Consider the following 16,277-nt stretch of genomic DNA (forward strand, 5'->3'; position numbering starts at 1 on the left):
TCAGGTGTGATCATAAACGCAAATTTGTGAATCAAACAAGAATATCTCACTCCCTTATAAAAAAAACAAAGAGAACATCTCACTCCACTATTATTGTCCCTCTCTTTTTGGAAAAAAAAACTGTTTTTATACATACTATAAAAAATATGCTACTTTTACTCAAGACATCAACCTAGCACTCATCAAATCCTAAACCAAATTTGTCCTCGCTCTCACCCTCCCTCTACTTAAACCCGACAAACCCCTTCACAGACATCAAACATCACAAGAAACAAGCCGTGTAAAGGGGTGCACACACACACAGCCCAGCACAGCACTGAGCACTGCACTGCGGTTCTCCATGGGCGCCGTCAAGCAAGAGGTTGAGGGCGTGTACGCAGCCACTGCGGTAGCACGCTACTGCTACGGCTGCAAGGACAAGAAGCAAGAACGTGCCATGGCGATGGAAGCAGAGGAAGACGGAGAGGGGGAGCTCATCCCTGGGTTGCCCGACGACGTGGCCATGGAGTGCCTGGCGCGGGTGCCGAGCCGGTCGCACCACCGCATGCGCCGCGTGTGCCGCGGATGGCGCGGCACCGTCGGGTCAGCCGAGTTCCGGCGCCGCCGGAGGGCCGCCGGGGCGTCGGAGGACATCGTGTTCCTCGTCCAGACCGCGCCCGCGCGCGGCGACGGGAAGGGGTCGACGCCGGAATGCGCGCTGGCGGCGGCGAACCTCACTACCAGCGAGTGGCGGCGCGTGAACTGGCCGGCCGAGGCCTGGGGACCCGTCCCGCTCTTCGCGCAGTGCGCGGCGGCCGGCGACGGGCGGCATGTCGCCGTCGTGGGGGGCTGGGACCCGGACACGCTCCGCCCGACCAGCGACGTCCGCTTGCTGGACGTCCCCGCCGGCACGTGGCGGCGCGGCCCGAGGATGCCGGACAGCCGGAGCTTCTTTGGGTGCGCTGGGGGCGACGGAAACGTCTACATCGCCGGCGGCCACGACGAGTGCAAGAACGCGCTCCGCTCCGCCTTTGAGTACAGCGTCGCGGCCGACGACGCCTGGCGCGCGCTCCCGGACATGTCCGAGGAGCGCGACGAGCCGCAGCTCGTGGCGACCCCGGGCCGCCGCGTCCTCCTCGCCGCCAGCGGCTACCCAACCGAGGCCCAGGGCGCGTTCAGGAACACCGCCGAGTGCTACCACGCCGGAGGCGACGCCGACGCGTGGACGAGCGAGGGCGACGTGATCCCCGGCGGCGACACGGCCGGGAAGACGTGCCTGGCGTCGGTGCGCGGGACGGTGTGGACCGTCGGGGCCGGGAAGGACGGCGTGCGGGAGTGGGACGGCGACGCGCGCGCGTGGAGGGACGTGGCCGCCGGGCCGCCGGGCATGAAGGCATGCGTGAAGGCGGTTGGCGTTGGTAACGGCGAGGCCGTGTTCGTGTTCGGCACAGCGGCCGACGCGGCGGCGGAGGGCGACAAGTACTCTGTGTGGGTGATGGAAGCGAGCGGCGGTGCATGGAAGCGAGTGACCATGCCGTCAGAGTTCGGCGGGTTCGTTTACTCAGCCGCGGCCGTGTCTATTTAGGTGTTGAGAGCTTACTATTTTATTTATATATAAAAAAACGGGCGCTTTTTGAAAGTGGCGCTTAATTACACTTGTCATTTGGCGAAGCAAGTCTTGTTTTCTAATAATTCGAGTGTCAGCTCACTGTTAGAATGTCGTTTCTTAAGATACAATTTCCTGACAGTGTACCCCTTTCCATTTTTTAGTCGAGAATTGCTATTTCAGCATAAAAGTCGTCTTGCTTTTTAAGACAAGGTGCATGCCCTGAAATCTCAAAAGCCAAATCAGGACGACCAGACCGAGAACGATGCTTCATGCCAATGGTCTCTGAAATCACAAAATTATTTGCATTTTGCAGAGGAAATCCTGTACTCATTATTACAGAAGTAACCGGAACAACTCCAAATGCAGGTTCCTAGGAAGAGAAAGGGGCGTCTGGTTGCCTGCCAGGGAGCGCTGCTACAAATGCAGGGTGCCATATACTCCGAGTGAAGCCTAGCAAGCGTGGGGTAATTTGACTGCGGCAAAGAAGCACGTTTCATTAGCAGTTCTTTGATTGAAAAAATGGAGACAATGATTTACATTTGTATGGCAAGAGGAAAGTGGAACCATGTCAATTTTAGTGCGTTCAATGGCTGCATAGATCTGGGGTGCAAGGAATACATCTGCCTGCATGTGAAGAAATGAAAAGACAATTGAATCAATTGGTAGCGGGTCTACTGGCAATAAACCCAGTATTTGTAAACAAACCTATAACAGACAGAAGGGCAAGTTGATAAATAGCGGGTTTGTTGGCCCCAAAGAACACATTCTAGTTTCAATTCTGCATAAATACTCCAGGAATTTGTATCATAATGCATTGCCATTCTACAAGGAGCTTTATAGTTTCAGAGACAACTGTACAAAAGTAACAAAACGTGCCTAATGGATTCTAAAAAAAACTTATCCTTATGTTCATTTTGAGTTAATAGCCCATAATCGCATACCCTCTCCTTTAGAATAAGCATGGAATAACACTGTCATCTTAAACTTTCAGAAAACCATAAAAAAATTGACTTTTCTTGAGAATAGAGCAAAATTGCTGATGCTTCTTCAAAAAAAAAAAATTCCAATTCAGTTGTTTTCCCTTCACACACACATCACCAGTGAGTGCTAGATTGCCAAAAGAACAGTAGGGTTAAATCAATATGATACCAGTTCATTCCAGAACAGCTACAAAGGAAAATTCACAACAATGGGAAAAGAACCCATTCTAAAAGAAGGGTGACAAATGGAGTATCTGGCAAGCAAACGTACCAGTTGGACTTCATCTCCTGTTGCATACTTCCCAGCACAGCCTTTTAGTTGTATTAGGTTCTCAATAGCTAAACCATTAGGGAAAATGAGCACGTCACAAAATAGTAAACACGCACAAAAGCGATACATGTTAAACAAAACGAAAATAAGTTGAGCAACAGTATATTCAGTAACTAAACTAAGAGAACTATGAGTGAATTTCTGTAATGATGTAATACAACATAATTGCAAGGCGAGCAATATTTTCTTGAAGCAAATTTTGCTTGATCGAAGTAATGCAGCAAAAGTAGTAGTTATTTCAATCAGTAAAGGACGGTTATGTGTGTCAAACAACCTGTGAAACCTCTCTCGATTTGTTGTTGAGTCCACAAGACACTCTCCCCTGCACCAACCCTTTGGTCAATGAACCTCTGCAAATATGGAAGCAATGGATCAAATAATGTCCCCATAGAGTAACTTTGCATTTGATTTTCTTCTATTTGAGTGTGCTCTTTCCCCTATGTTACGCAGCAGTGATTGAGCTGAAACTTCTGTAAAAATTGGCTGTGTGCAGCTGCAGAAACTAGAATTGCCCTTTTTTCTTGAAAAAAGTAGGTTATATTCTTTAAACAAACTGTACATATATTTTACAAACAAGTTGTCTCAACATGGAATCAATCTGCAGAAAAGAAATTGTATAATTGCACAATGCAGGCAGGGAACTGGGAATCCTTTTTCACTCTGACTAACCACATATGCCAAGAAATAAAGTACAGTATACTTACCAACACTGTGAGGTTATGGAGAGGTTGAATACCAGAAGCTACAATGCTTGCAATCTGCCATAGAAAGATAGAAAAGTTCATGTTAAGCATGATGAATTGGTGGTTAAGAAAAACAAAACGAGAAAAAACCAATGCTTGCAATCTGCCATAGAAAGACAGAAAAGTTCATGTTAAGCATGATGAATTGGTAGTTAAGAAAAACAAAACGAGAAAAAAACATACATCACATGTTCCAGACTCTGGTTAGACCTTCGCACCTTGCTAAACTATATGGGTTTGCGCTGCACGCTAGTGATGCAATGGATGGTAATTTGCAATCCACTGTAATGGTAATGGACAATCTTAACCAAAAGGAAATGAGTGGTATATGAAAATGCCTGTTTCAAAGTGGCATGACTGTTGACAGTGGCGGAGCTCGGAAAATCTTTTAGGAGGGGCTAATTTGCCTTATGGAGATCAACATGTACAGAAATGATAGAGCAATTAGTCACTAGCTGCAAGTTTCATGCTAATTAACACCTCAAATACCTAATAAAAAATAACAATGACACCGTGTTAAGTACAAATTACCATTTAAATAGTCACTTCTGTTATACTGTATAGGCTATACAGATTAGTATGGAAATTGGGAAAAAAAAGCAATTGAATATTGATTATTAGCCTTGGGGGGGGGGGGGGGGGGGGGGCATGTTAGCCTAGCCTTAGCTCTGCCAATGACTGTTAATGCTGAGCTGTGGAAATAAAGAACAGGAACACAGTTAGTTCTGAATGTGTATAATATCATGTACCTGAATTTCATTGTGTCCTGTGCTGTAGCAGCCTCTGTGCTGCCAGACAACAACCTTGCCATGCGGAAAACCTGAAGGAGCTGCACATGCGCATGGACTCCAGTAACTCCAGCCGTAATTGTTTTACTTGTGCTTTATCTCTAGCATTTATACTCTTTATCATTTAGCTGCTTAGATTGTTTGTTGAGTCCTTATCCACTCCGTACATGTGCAGCACAGGCCATAATGAATTTCATGATATTATACGCATTTGGAAATAACAATGTCATGTTCTGTATTTCCACATGCTGAGCATTAACAGTCATGTCACTTTGAAATAGGCATTTTCATTTACCACTCATTTCCTTTTGGGCAAGATTATTTGAACCATTACAGTGGGTTGGAAACTACCATCCATTGCATCACTAGCATGTGGACTAACGCCACATGTAGGCTCACGATGAACCTATTACTAATTTTTCCATATCTGCAATTGAATTAAGCTACTGATTTATTCCCCATTTACCCCCTTTGTTGTGCTACTTATTTAGTGGCTTCGTCAACTAAAATTAGTCTGCCTATGGAAGGGTGCAGTATTTTCATAAGTCTGGATTGGAGTATAAAAGAAGCAAAGTCTTTCGGAAAGGCATGAAACACCCCAAAAAAGCAACTCGTAAACAAATTGCATAATTACTATATAACATGCCACTTTATTATGTTTTGTCTGCATAATGCCAAATTATTATTTTATCCTCACAGTAACAATGTTCTGTCCTGAACTTCCACCGGCTAGTTTGAGCAGTCATGTCACCTTCAACAATATGTGATCGCAATCATGAAAAAAAAGGGGTTGCAGAACCTATCATTACCTGGTGATTCAAAGCCTTCTTTTGAAGGTCGTGAGGTAGAAGAGGAGGCTCTGGGTACTTGTCCTCCAAATACTGCATAGCCACAAAGGAACAAGTGAGTCAAGCGATAACCAATACTGAGACAATAAACACAAAATCTCCATACTTGCCAATGCTATCGCGTAAGAGTCACCGATTACAGAATCGCCATCAACCAACGCAGGGACGAACTTCATAGGATTAAGCTTGACGAATTCTGCTTCTCATAAAGATCAACCCATTAGCGACTTTCCAACCAAGACTCCCTGCATAGCCTTATTGCAACCAGGTATGTTCTACAAAATCGTCTAGAACAATTTAATTAACACAGCCAAACCACACTCATAAGTGAAGGCGAGCAAAATGACATTTGCAATCGCAGGGGCTAGCTCAGGTACCTAATACTCGGTGTTCAAGCAATTGTAGCATAAGGTAGTAGGTAGCACAAGTAGTAGTACCAACACAACACACCTGGATCAGACTGCTCGCCCTTGAGAAGGTTCACCGCCTTGTACTCGTAATCCACACCTGCAGAAAGAAACAGCACGCACATCGAATCAACCCAACCGAATGCCCCCAATCCGTCCGGGCCGAGTCCGATTAAGCGGTGGCCGAGCACGAGCAGCACGCACCTTTGAGACTGAGAGCGATGCGGGCGCGGTGGGAGCACGTGCTGCGCCAGTACGAGTACAGCCTCAGTCGCGCCGCCGTCGCCTCCGCCTCCGCCATTTGCAGATTGCGCTGACAAACTGACGATTGCCTAGCTGCTTCGCTGAACCGTAGTCCGAGAGCGAGAGCGACGGAAGAAGAGGAACCGCAACCGGCAAGCGAAGTGGAACACGGAAGGCAACTCAAATGGAGCAGTACGCAGCAGATGCGGCCCATGATTTGCTGAGAAAAACCCGGCCCAATCACGTCACGTCCATAAGCCAATCCTGATCAGCCAGGTGGGCCCATGCCTTCTGTAGCGGGAAAAAATCCATATTACCTCTCTCAACTTTTGCTAAGAGTCTGCTTTTCCACCCTGAACTGTAAAACCAGATAAACCACCTCACTAAACTTTTAAAACCGTTCGTTTTACCTCTTATAAGAGGTTGTCGAAGGCGTTGTCGGGTTCATAAACCCAGGATCCCTCGCGGACCGGCTTTCCAACGAAGGCTCGGCCCAAGCAGACAACGCGTAACTCATGGGCCGGCCCGAGTATATGAACAAACAGGTTAGAAGGGCGATCCAATCACCGATCGGAAGGTCTGGCCAAGGAGGAGCGACGCCCGTTTTCTAACTCCGGCCCGCTTCTCCGACCGGAGGGCTCACTTCGGTCTCCAGCCCGCCTCCGGACGGCTCTCCGACCGGAAGGCCTGGCCAAATCACTACTTTCGACTCCGACCCCACGTCTCCGACCGGGGTACGCAAAAAACCCAGCTCACTGCTCATCTCCGACTGGCGCGATCAGAATCGACTGGGACCAACTGACCGAGGACGCCCGCTCGGAAGGCACCGGGGAACGAACGAGGAAAGCAAGGTAGGGCGCACGAGTCAAACCACGATACCAGGGACCGTACCCTGTACATCTGCAGAAACAGTATTCTGCAACCTCTCTGACACAAACAGTGTTGTAGGCGCCAACATTTTCCTCTATAGTATTGTGGGCGCCTACAACTCCCATACAGTAAGCCCCCCTCAACATGCCTCTAGGCATCGACAGTGTTGTGGGCGCCGGCTTTTACCGTACCGGACAAACATGGTAAAAACCCCTTGCATGCCTTAGGTATCAATAGTGTGGCAGGCGCCGACGTCTGCCATGCCCGAAGAAAACAACACCACCTCCCACGTGCATCTGACATTCAACAGTATTGTGGGCGTCTACCATCGTTCTGTACCCGCCGGGGTATGCAGCAAGGCTCAGAAACATACGTACTCTCTCCCCCTTACTTGTAAGGCCATCCCCTTCATCTATAAAAGGGAATGCGCTCTCTTCCAACATTCAAGTCATTCCAGATTTTTTAGATCGATCAAGTTCACTAGTTCACAACCACAGAACCGTCAGGTTCGAACCTCAAGCACACGCTTGAACACTTAGCTCATAGCGGAGCTCCTATCGTTCTCGGCCCTTTCGATCGGAGTCTGACCGGACCTCTTGCACCCCCATCTTCCTCCTTCTCGTTTGTAACCCCACTATAAACTTCGAGCACCTGGGCTCAGGAATAAAGTCACCGACCGACTCAAATAGGACGTAGGGCACGTTACCTGAACTAGTATAAATCCTGTGTTATTGAGTGCTAGGCCACCTCCGATCACAACGTACGGCAAAACTACAAATATTTACTTGTTGGTCACTTTCTGCACCGAAAGTTGGCGCCGTCCGTGGGGAAGACATTGTACGTTCAACGCTTTTTGGTCATCGGATGGCCCACTTTTCCGCCACCTTTGCCATGGCGGGCTTAGGCGATACGATTCGTTTCGGCTCACTAGAGTTTCCCGCACTCCCACCTATCGGGATGTGGGTTTCACCTGTCTTCGAGCCATCCCAGGCCTTCCTCCTTGGAAGCCTGGACTTCGTCGCCGACTGGCTCGACGTACTACACCTCCGTGAGGAGGCACTCGTTCCGACACCCATCAGAGGGGCGCCCCCCATCGACTCCGGGACGCACAACTTCAACAATGAGGCATCTACGCTTCATTTCGAGCAAACTCTCTGCTCAAACCCCATTGTAAGTAATGTACATATTGCTATTTACTTGCTATTCTCTATCTTCCGCTGATCACCCGGAGGGACCCCGTTGTCCCCGCTGCTACCGCCATACGACCGGTTTCCCTACAGCCTCGCGTCTCCCATGGACACGTATGCTCGGGGGCTCTGAAGAATGCCGACGCCGCCCCCTCTCACGTCTGAATTCGTGGGGATGGCGAGCTACGCTCCCACCTATTTTCTCGACCTCATGGACGACGATGTTGAGAGTGACGGCTCCAGCATCGGTGACGTGGCATCTAGCCACCGTCTATCCTAGGAGTGCGCTATGGCGGACGCTCTAGGACAGCCACTAGTGGTAACAGAGTCCTTGCAGACTCACACCCCTCTGGACCCTCATGTGGAGACCCTTGAGCTCACATAGGAGCACGGCGAGGAACTACGACAACAGTGGCTGCACCAGCCACCAACTGTGCCAGCGCGCTCGGCGCACCACACTGCGACCCATGCGCATAGACCGGTGAGCGGTGCCCGGGGTCACACCCGTCGGGTCCAGCGCAACACCATGGACAGGGGGAACGATCCCCCACACTTCGCTCATGCCAATCAGAATATCGCCGCTACAGCAATGCTTCTACGCAGCCTACCCGAGCCGAACGATCCTCAGAAATAGGTGATCCACCGCAACCTTTGGGCACTAGTGGAGACCGCCGCTGTTCAACAAGCGGAGAGCTCCATATCGTGACACTGACTCGCGACCTTACTCCCCACCAGGGGAATGGGGACGTAGCAGACGAGTCGCTCCACCCGCTCACCGCTACAACCACCGAGCATAGCACAAGAGGTCACACTTGCGCCTCATCTTGACTTGACAATCGCTCGACACCGACTGCCTGTCTACGTGTGGCTCAGGCCAAACCAAGACGCACGTAGCAGCGACCGGAGTCCCAGCCCTTATGGCTCGGGACCATGGACCTTTGTCCAACACCTCCAGCGATCGCCACTCCTGCCGCGCTCCAACGGAGGCCAAGGCAAAGGCAAGGCCAAGCGCCAGGATCAGGACAAGGGCCCCTTCACGCAGAGGGGGAAAAAGAACAGAAAAGATCGCCGCCGACCGGCCAACTCCGCATTGGTCGCCATGGCTAATCATACGGGCAAGCAGCCTCAGTAGGACCCTCTGAACCACTTCCATGAGCTCATGGAGAGCCCATGCACCAACCACACCTACCCTGTCAAACACCTCTATAAAGACTGCAAGCTCCTCAAGCGCCTTCTGCGACAGACCAGCGAGCCAAAGGAAGAAAAAGGCGCAAAAGCAGCGGCCAAGAAAGGGGGCGAAGCGGACAGGGATCCGGATGACTGAAGGTTGAAGTAATCCGACCGGACGTCTACCGACTAAAGGACAACAATGACGACATTCCCACCAAACGCTTGGAACAGCTATGTCATTTTTTTCTTCTCCTAAATTTTAGTCTTACCATTGTTTACTTAGCGTTTGCTCCTATGAGAGCACCACGACCTGAACACTTTTTGGCCCGGGTTGCTCAGGGGGCTCCACGATGGTACACTACTACCTCTCTTTTTCGTTTACTATCATATGGTGAAACTCCTTCTTACCCAAACAAAAGGGTAGTTCGTTCCTTTAATTTGCCTTACGTAGCTTTGCTTTAAAACATTCCGACCGATCGCACCCCGCCTTTCCTATGGTTACGAGCAACTGAGCCTTGCGGGCCATGCCCTAGGCTTCTAAGGTTGCAGCCTACGAGAAGAACGGGCAAGTATGAGAAAGAAAGAATAGAAAACAAAATTATGATAAGGGAAAAACTAAGGAACGAAAGGGACAAGCTTCCCCGAACGGAGTGACTCCACCACAAAAAACAAAACCGACTGTAGTCATTAAGTATACAAGAACGTTTACATAGGGGCTCCCCCACGAACTTAATCTTTTTACATCTACTAAACTTCTTATGCTTTACAAACTATTGGGGCGGCTCGGTGGCATCTGCTGTCGGTACGACCGGTGAAGGCATGGGCTGCTCACTCCCTGGCAGGACAACATTCGGTTCGGTCGAAACCGGGGTGATGTCCACCTCCGACCTAGGCTCCATACCATCTGTAGACTGGGTGACATCCTCTCGATGCACGCTTGTAGCCATGTCTTCACGGTGGACGTCCATCACCCACTGTGCGGAGACTTGCTCTGCCACCAACCTTGTGTGCGGCAGCAAGCTCTCCCCGAGCGTTTGGATGTCCTCCGTGCTCAAGCCGTCAGTATACCCGCTGCAGATAGTGGTAAAGTCTAGGTTCAGTTGGTACGTCACCACTGAGGTCAACACCCCCGATGCTCCGTAGAACAGCCCACTTGTGATAAGATCCTGAATTGCATCTAGGACCTCCGCCAGCTGGATAGCGGGCGCTCTAGTACTTGGCACTGACCCAAAGATCTCCGAGATGACAAGCTAGGCAACGTTGTGGATCTAATCAAGTTCCCCCTCAAGAGCACATCGCTCTTCAAGGGACTTGGCCAGCTCCTCTGCATTCTAGCTAAAAGTCGCCTTGACCATCTCTAGGTTCCGCTCCAATGACTTCACCTTTCCACCCAGCTCTGAAAGAAGGGTGACAAGATCAGAAACAGGCTGAAGGAAGAAACCAACACGATGAAAAATAGAAGAGGTACGTACCGACGCGGAAGTTCTCAAGGTTGGAGAATTCCTCCACCTACCGGGCCACCTGCTCGCGCAGCCGTGCGCTCGCCTCCTTTGTCCCCATCACCTGGCCCCAAAGCGCGAGCACTTCCTGGTCTACCTCTGACCGGGCCTTTTGCTCCAATTCCAAGGCCTTCTGCACCAACTCCAGGGCATTCCGCTCTAACACCAAGGCGCTCCGCTCCGACTCAAGGGTCTCTAGGGATTTTTGCAGCATCGTCTTGGTGTCTACCAAGGATGTCCACAACCCCGCCTCGGTCTCCGCCTAGCGGGCCTTCACCGCCTCAAGCCCCCGCTTGGCGGCGGTTGCCCGCTCTGCTGCACGCTGCCCCTCCGCTCGTGCCACAATCGCCTCAGCGGCTCGGTCCTAGGACTCACGGCGGGCGGACTCTAGCTGATGCTCAAGCTCTGCCACTTGGGCATGCTCCATCTGGAGGAAGCAGGACTTGTAGGATGATATCTCTTCAGACCCTATGAAAAGCAAGCAAGCTGAGGCAACCAACAAGATATTCAGAGGTCAAGGACAAATACGGGAAACTCACCTCCGCGGCGAGCTGTAGGTTGACCTGGACTAACTGCTGGGCGGACTTACCTTGCTCCTGGGCATCCTCAAGCCTCAAGGATAGGTTGGCAAGTTTAGACACCGTGGCAAGTCCTTTCCCCCCAAGGGTGTCCCAGAGCTGATGCTCCTAGAATCCCGAAGGACGAACATCACCTTTGCTAGGTCCTCGGGGGAGGGCCACTCCAAGTCACCCTCCGGTAGCCCACCGGAGGGCCCAGCCTCTGATTGAACCACTACTAGCTCTCGCGACAACACCAGTAACTCCACCATGTCATCAGCCTCGTCGTCGAATGGGATATCCACCACCTCAGTTGTGCGGGCCGCCGCCGGGCATTCCGACTCCATCCCGGCCACATCTCCCCCTAGCACCTTCGGCTCCGACCGTGAGGGTGAGCCATGTAGCCCTCCACCCAGCGAGACAGGGAGCTCGGTCTCCCTCTCCTCTTTTGCCGTAGCTAGTGGAGGAGGGGCCATGAGAGTTACCTCTGACGCGACCTCCACCGCTAGCACTGGGATTACCGCCAATGCCACCGCCGCCACTGCACTGGACCAGCAACTGACCTGGGGGCACCACCCTTGGAAGGGAAGGGCTCGCCGCCGCCACCCTATTCCCCCTCGCCGCTCACCATGACACGCTGTAGGGTGGGCCTCTAAGTCTCCTACATAGGAGTTGGTGCGATGCTCAACCCCATCATCGCCCGGCCACTATAAAAAAAGTGCAGGTAAGTCACACTCCAAAAAAACTCAACAACAAAAGATCGAAAAGAAACAAAGAAAAAACATACCAGGAGGTAAGTGGCATGACTCTAAAGGCTAGACCCGACGTCGATGGGTGTACAGGGCAAGGACCGCTCCCAAGCTACGACCCACACCCCCTCACCTCTGTCGGGGGCAGAGTCATCCCAACCAGCTCCTGCCCAGCCTATGGGTCGGCGTGACCCTTGGCTCGAGACTCCCCGACCGGAGTAGTAGGCGGGGCATCCTCTAGCTGTGAGTCATGCACTGACGCTGGTCCCGATGATGCATGGGTGCTAGTTCACTCCTTGGACTGCCTAGCTTGCTCAACCGCGTGAAAGGTCCTAATATGGCTAGAGGGGGGTGAATAGCCTATTTAAAAATCTACAAATTAACTAGAGCAATTTGATTAGTATGACAAATAGCGTAATGCAAACTTGCTCTAGCTCTACAAGGGTTGCAAGCCACCTATCCAATAATTCTAGTTGCAATGATTACTTAGGCACACAAACTTGCTACTCCAAAGAGCTCAACTAGATGAATGTAAATAATAAAGCAAGCTCTCAATTCTAATTACACTAAAGAGCTTGTATCAACTAGTTTGCAAGAATGTAAACAAGTAAGTAGGGTGATTATACCGCCATGTAGGGGATGAACCAATCACAAGATGAAGATCAAGCCAATCACTGGGAGAATGCAAATGACAAGAGACAACCGATTTTTCTCCCGAGGTTCACGTGCTTGCCAACACGCTAGTCCCCGTTGTGTCGACCAACACTTGGTGGTTCGGCGGCTAAGAGGTGTTTCACAAACCTCGTCCACACGATAGGACACCGCAAGAACCGACCCACAAGTGAGGCAACTCAATGACACGAGCAATTTACTAGAGTTACCTTTCGGCACTCCACCGGGGAAGGTACAACTCCCCTCACAATCACTGAAGGCGGCCACGAACAATCACCAACTCGTGCCGATCCTTCACCGCTGCTCCAACCGTCTAGGTGGTGGCAACCACCAAGAGAAACAAGCGAAATCCGCAGCGCAACACGAATACCAAGTGCCTCTAGATGCAATCACTCAAGCAATGCACTTGGATTCTCTCCCAATCTCACAATGATGATGGATCAATGATGGAGATGAGTGGGAGGACTTTGGCTAAGCTCACAAGGATGCTATGTCAATGAAAATGTGCAAGACCTATCCTTTGAGCCGGCCATGGGGCTATAAATAGAGCCCCCATCAAATAGAGCCATTGTACCCCTTCACTAGGCAAAACACGCTCTGACCGGACGCTCCGGTCATACCGACCGGACGCTGGCCCTCAGCGTCCGGTCGCCCGATGGACGCCACGCGTCACCTGCTTCAAACGCTGTTCGTCAGATTTCAACGGCTACGAAGCTGACCGGACGCTCCGGTCAAAACTGACCGGACGCTGAAGCCCCAGCGTCCGGTCGTTTCCAGTAAGCTCCCCGAGGCATGTTTTTTCGACTGGACGCGTCCGGTCCACCTTGACCGGACGCAGACCAGCGTCCGGTGCTCAACCCTAGCGACTGTGCCGTCTGACAGCTCGACCGGACGCAGCCCTTCAGCGTCCGGTCGCTGAGTGACCCAGCGTTCGGTCAGTAGACCAACGCCAGCATCATTTCGACCAACTCCATTTCAACTCTAACTTCTTCACCCTTGCTCAAGTGTGCCAACCACCAAGAATTTTGCATCCGGCGCAATAGAAAATAAACATTTCATTTTCCCAAAAGCGCCGAATCCCGCCGAGCTAAGCTCGGCGGGAGGGGGAGAGGGACAAAAACCCATCTCAACCCTGCAAACACCTTGTGCACATGTGTTAGCATATTTTCACAAATATTTTCAAGGGTGTTAGTACTCCACTAGATCCTAAATGCATATGCAATGAGTTAGAGCATCTAGTGGCACTTTGATAACCGCATTCCGATACGAGTTTCACTCCTCTTAATAGTACGGCTATCTATCCTAAATGTGATCACACTCACTAAGTGTCTTGATCACTAAAACAAAATGGCTCCTACATTTTATACCTTTGCCTTGAGCCTTTTGTTTTTCTCTTTCTTCTTTTCCAAGTTCAAGCATTTGATCATCACCATGCTATCACCATTGTCATGATCTTCATCATTGCTTCATCACTTGGAGTAGTGCTACCTATCTCATAATCACTTTGATAAACTAGGTTAGCACTTAGGGTTTCATCAATTAACCAAAACCAAACTAGAGCTTTCACCGCGTCCACGGTAGGCGAGGACAAGACCGGCAACGCCACCGAAGGGCGCGGTGACTGCTTTCGCTTTGCCTCCCATTTGCCGATGGTGTCCGCGCTCACCACGCACTTCCTCGGCACGGGAACCACCATGCGCCTTTCCGCCTCCTGCTCATCACCAGCGGACATCACCGTAGGGTCGTGACGCTCCGCTAAGGTCACAATGACCTCCTAACTTTCCTCCTCCTCGGAGAAAACCATGTCATCCACATCTATGGGATCCTCCGACTCGACGTCGCTCCTACGTTCCCCGGCCTTCACACGCCGGGCGATCTCCTACTCCTTCTGTTGCTTCTGCTGAACCTCCTTGGTTCTCTTTTCCTTCCTGGCATCCGCCGCCTCCTTCTAGGTGGCCTATCGGGCCACGCCCTCCGGTCCCTTGGGAAGATGCAGTCAGGACTTGTAAACTGTAAGTTCCTATAGAACGGGTGGCTCGAAATAAAAAATAGGAAAGTAGAGGAAGAAGCACGGACTAAATGGAAGGGAGCATACCAGTCTAGACACGATCACAGAGTTGAAAGGTGTGGGCTTCCCATTGACCTTCTCTTTGGGCTTTAGCTGCAACTGGCGCCCAAGGTGACTCTAAACCTCGTCGTTCGGTAGCTCCTCCGGTGATGCACGATCTAGGTCCGTCGGGCCATTGTACTTCCACATCAGCTACATCCTCTCCACCAACGACATAACCTAGCGGCAGTAGAGGGTGTGGAACACCCGTACCCCATCAAGGCCATGCCACATGAGCTTCCATAGCTCCTCCTCGATGATCTCCACCTTCTTCTTCTCCCGATGAGCACAACCCCATGACCAGCTATCCTGCTTCTCTGGCCTCCCACCGATGAACACCGAGAACAGCGCCTCCATCAGATTCTTGATATAAAACCACTCCCCATGCCACCCCCAGTTGGAGTCATAGGGGATGTACGCGGGATATGAGCCTCCCGCGCATGGTTTCCTCTGTAGGGTGAAACCCCCCACTGGCGTTACCTCGGGCGGATTCCCCACTGGCAAAGCTCACCCAGAGAACAACCAGCGGGAGAAATCCGTGTGCGGCTCCATCTCGAGGAAGGCCTCACAGATAGTGACAAAGCCGGCGATGTGCAGCACCCCCGTCGGATTGAGGTGTCGTAGCTCTAGACCCCACTCATTGAAGAGCCCGTATAGGAACCAGTGTGTGGGGTATCCCAACCCACGCTCATGGAAGGCAAGAAAGTAAACCACCTCATCGGGCCAAGGTTACAAAAACTCCTCCCTCCCGAGAGCCCTCCAGTGCGCCACCTCCTTCGGCGACAGAAACCCCTTCATGGTGAAGGCCTTCAACACCGACTCCCTCACCGTGGATGACCTCTAGTCCGACATTTCGCTCCAAGATCATGAAAGGATTTGTGAGTTTTTCTCTTCTCCCTCTTTCTCTCCCTTTTCTTTCCTAGAAACCACCATGGCTCTCAAGAACGCTCTCGACAAGAAGGAAAAGGAAAGGAGGTGGCAGATGAGGAATAGGCAAAAGAACAGAGTGAAAACCTTCTCCCTCTTCCTACTTAAGGAAAAGAGTGCAGCAGTTGGGGAAGGCGCGCCGATCAGGGGAGACAAAATGGCGGAACAAAAAACCCTCTCTTTCCCATTTAATGCAGATGGGACATGCCCTACCTGATGGAACGGTGCCTGATCAGATGGGACGTGGCCTAGGCATGGCCCACCACTACCGCACGCCAACCACTATGGCACGACAGGCACAAGAACCAAAGTGCCACCGCACACAGGCGGCCCTCTGCTTCCCCAGGTGAGACTTAGAAAAAACCCAAAAACAAGATCTCCGCCAGGAGAGACCATCGGGCTTCCTAAAAGTTGATCGAATGGCTCAGGAAAACACACCGAGGGACAGGTAAGGAGCAAAGGGATGCCCCATGTAGGCCATGCTGACTCCATCATGAACGACAAGCACAGGTCCCGATCGGACATTTCTGACTAGAGCTCTTCAAACCCCGTCACTCGAGTCATCAAGGTAACACTACCGACCCCCTCTATTTCTTTATAATCATTTAATA

At 51.2% G+C, this 16,277-nt stretch overlaps 1 protein-coding gene and 1 pseudogene across 1 annotated transcript; one reads left to right on the top strand and one right to left on the bottom strand.

The window, feature by feature from the left end:
• The first annotated feature begins 301 nt into the window (after positions 1–301).
• LOC136467178 (F-box/kelch-repeat protein At2g44130-like) lies at positions 302–1,749 on the top strand. The gene has a single exon (XM_066465771.1). It carries the CDS (start codon positions 341–343, stop codon positions 1,562–1,564), a length of 1,224 nt encoding a protein of 407 aa, XP_066321868.1. The 5' UTR covers positions 302–340; the 3' UTR covers positions 1,565–1,749.
• A 97-nt stretch (positions 1,750–1,846) lies between these two features.
• Positions 1,847–6,094, bottom strand: LOC136467179 (glutathione S-transferase Z1-like; annotated as a pseudogene).
• Positions 6,095–16,277: the final 10,183 nt, after the last annotated feature.

Source organism: Miscanthus floridulus, chromosome 7 (genome assembly GCF_019320115.1).
Source record: "Miscanthus floridulus cultivar M001 chromosome 7, ASM1932011v1, whole genome shotgun sequence".
In the NCBI taxonomy this organism is placed as follows: Eukaryota; Viridiplantae; Streptophyta; class Magnoliopsida; order Poales; family Poaceae; genus Miscanthus; species Miscanthus floridulus.

Bases quoted from the DNA above. Each gene is read 5' to 3' on its own strand.
- LOC136467178 (XM_066465771.1), top strand. From the start codon at position 341: ATGGGCGCCGTCAAGCAAGAGGTTGAGGGCGTGTACGCAGCCACTGCG.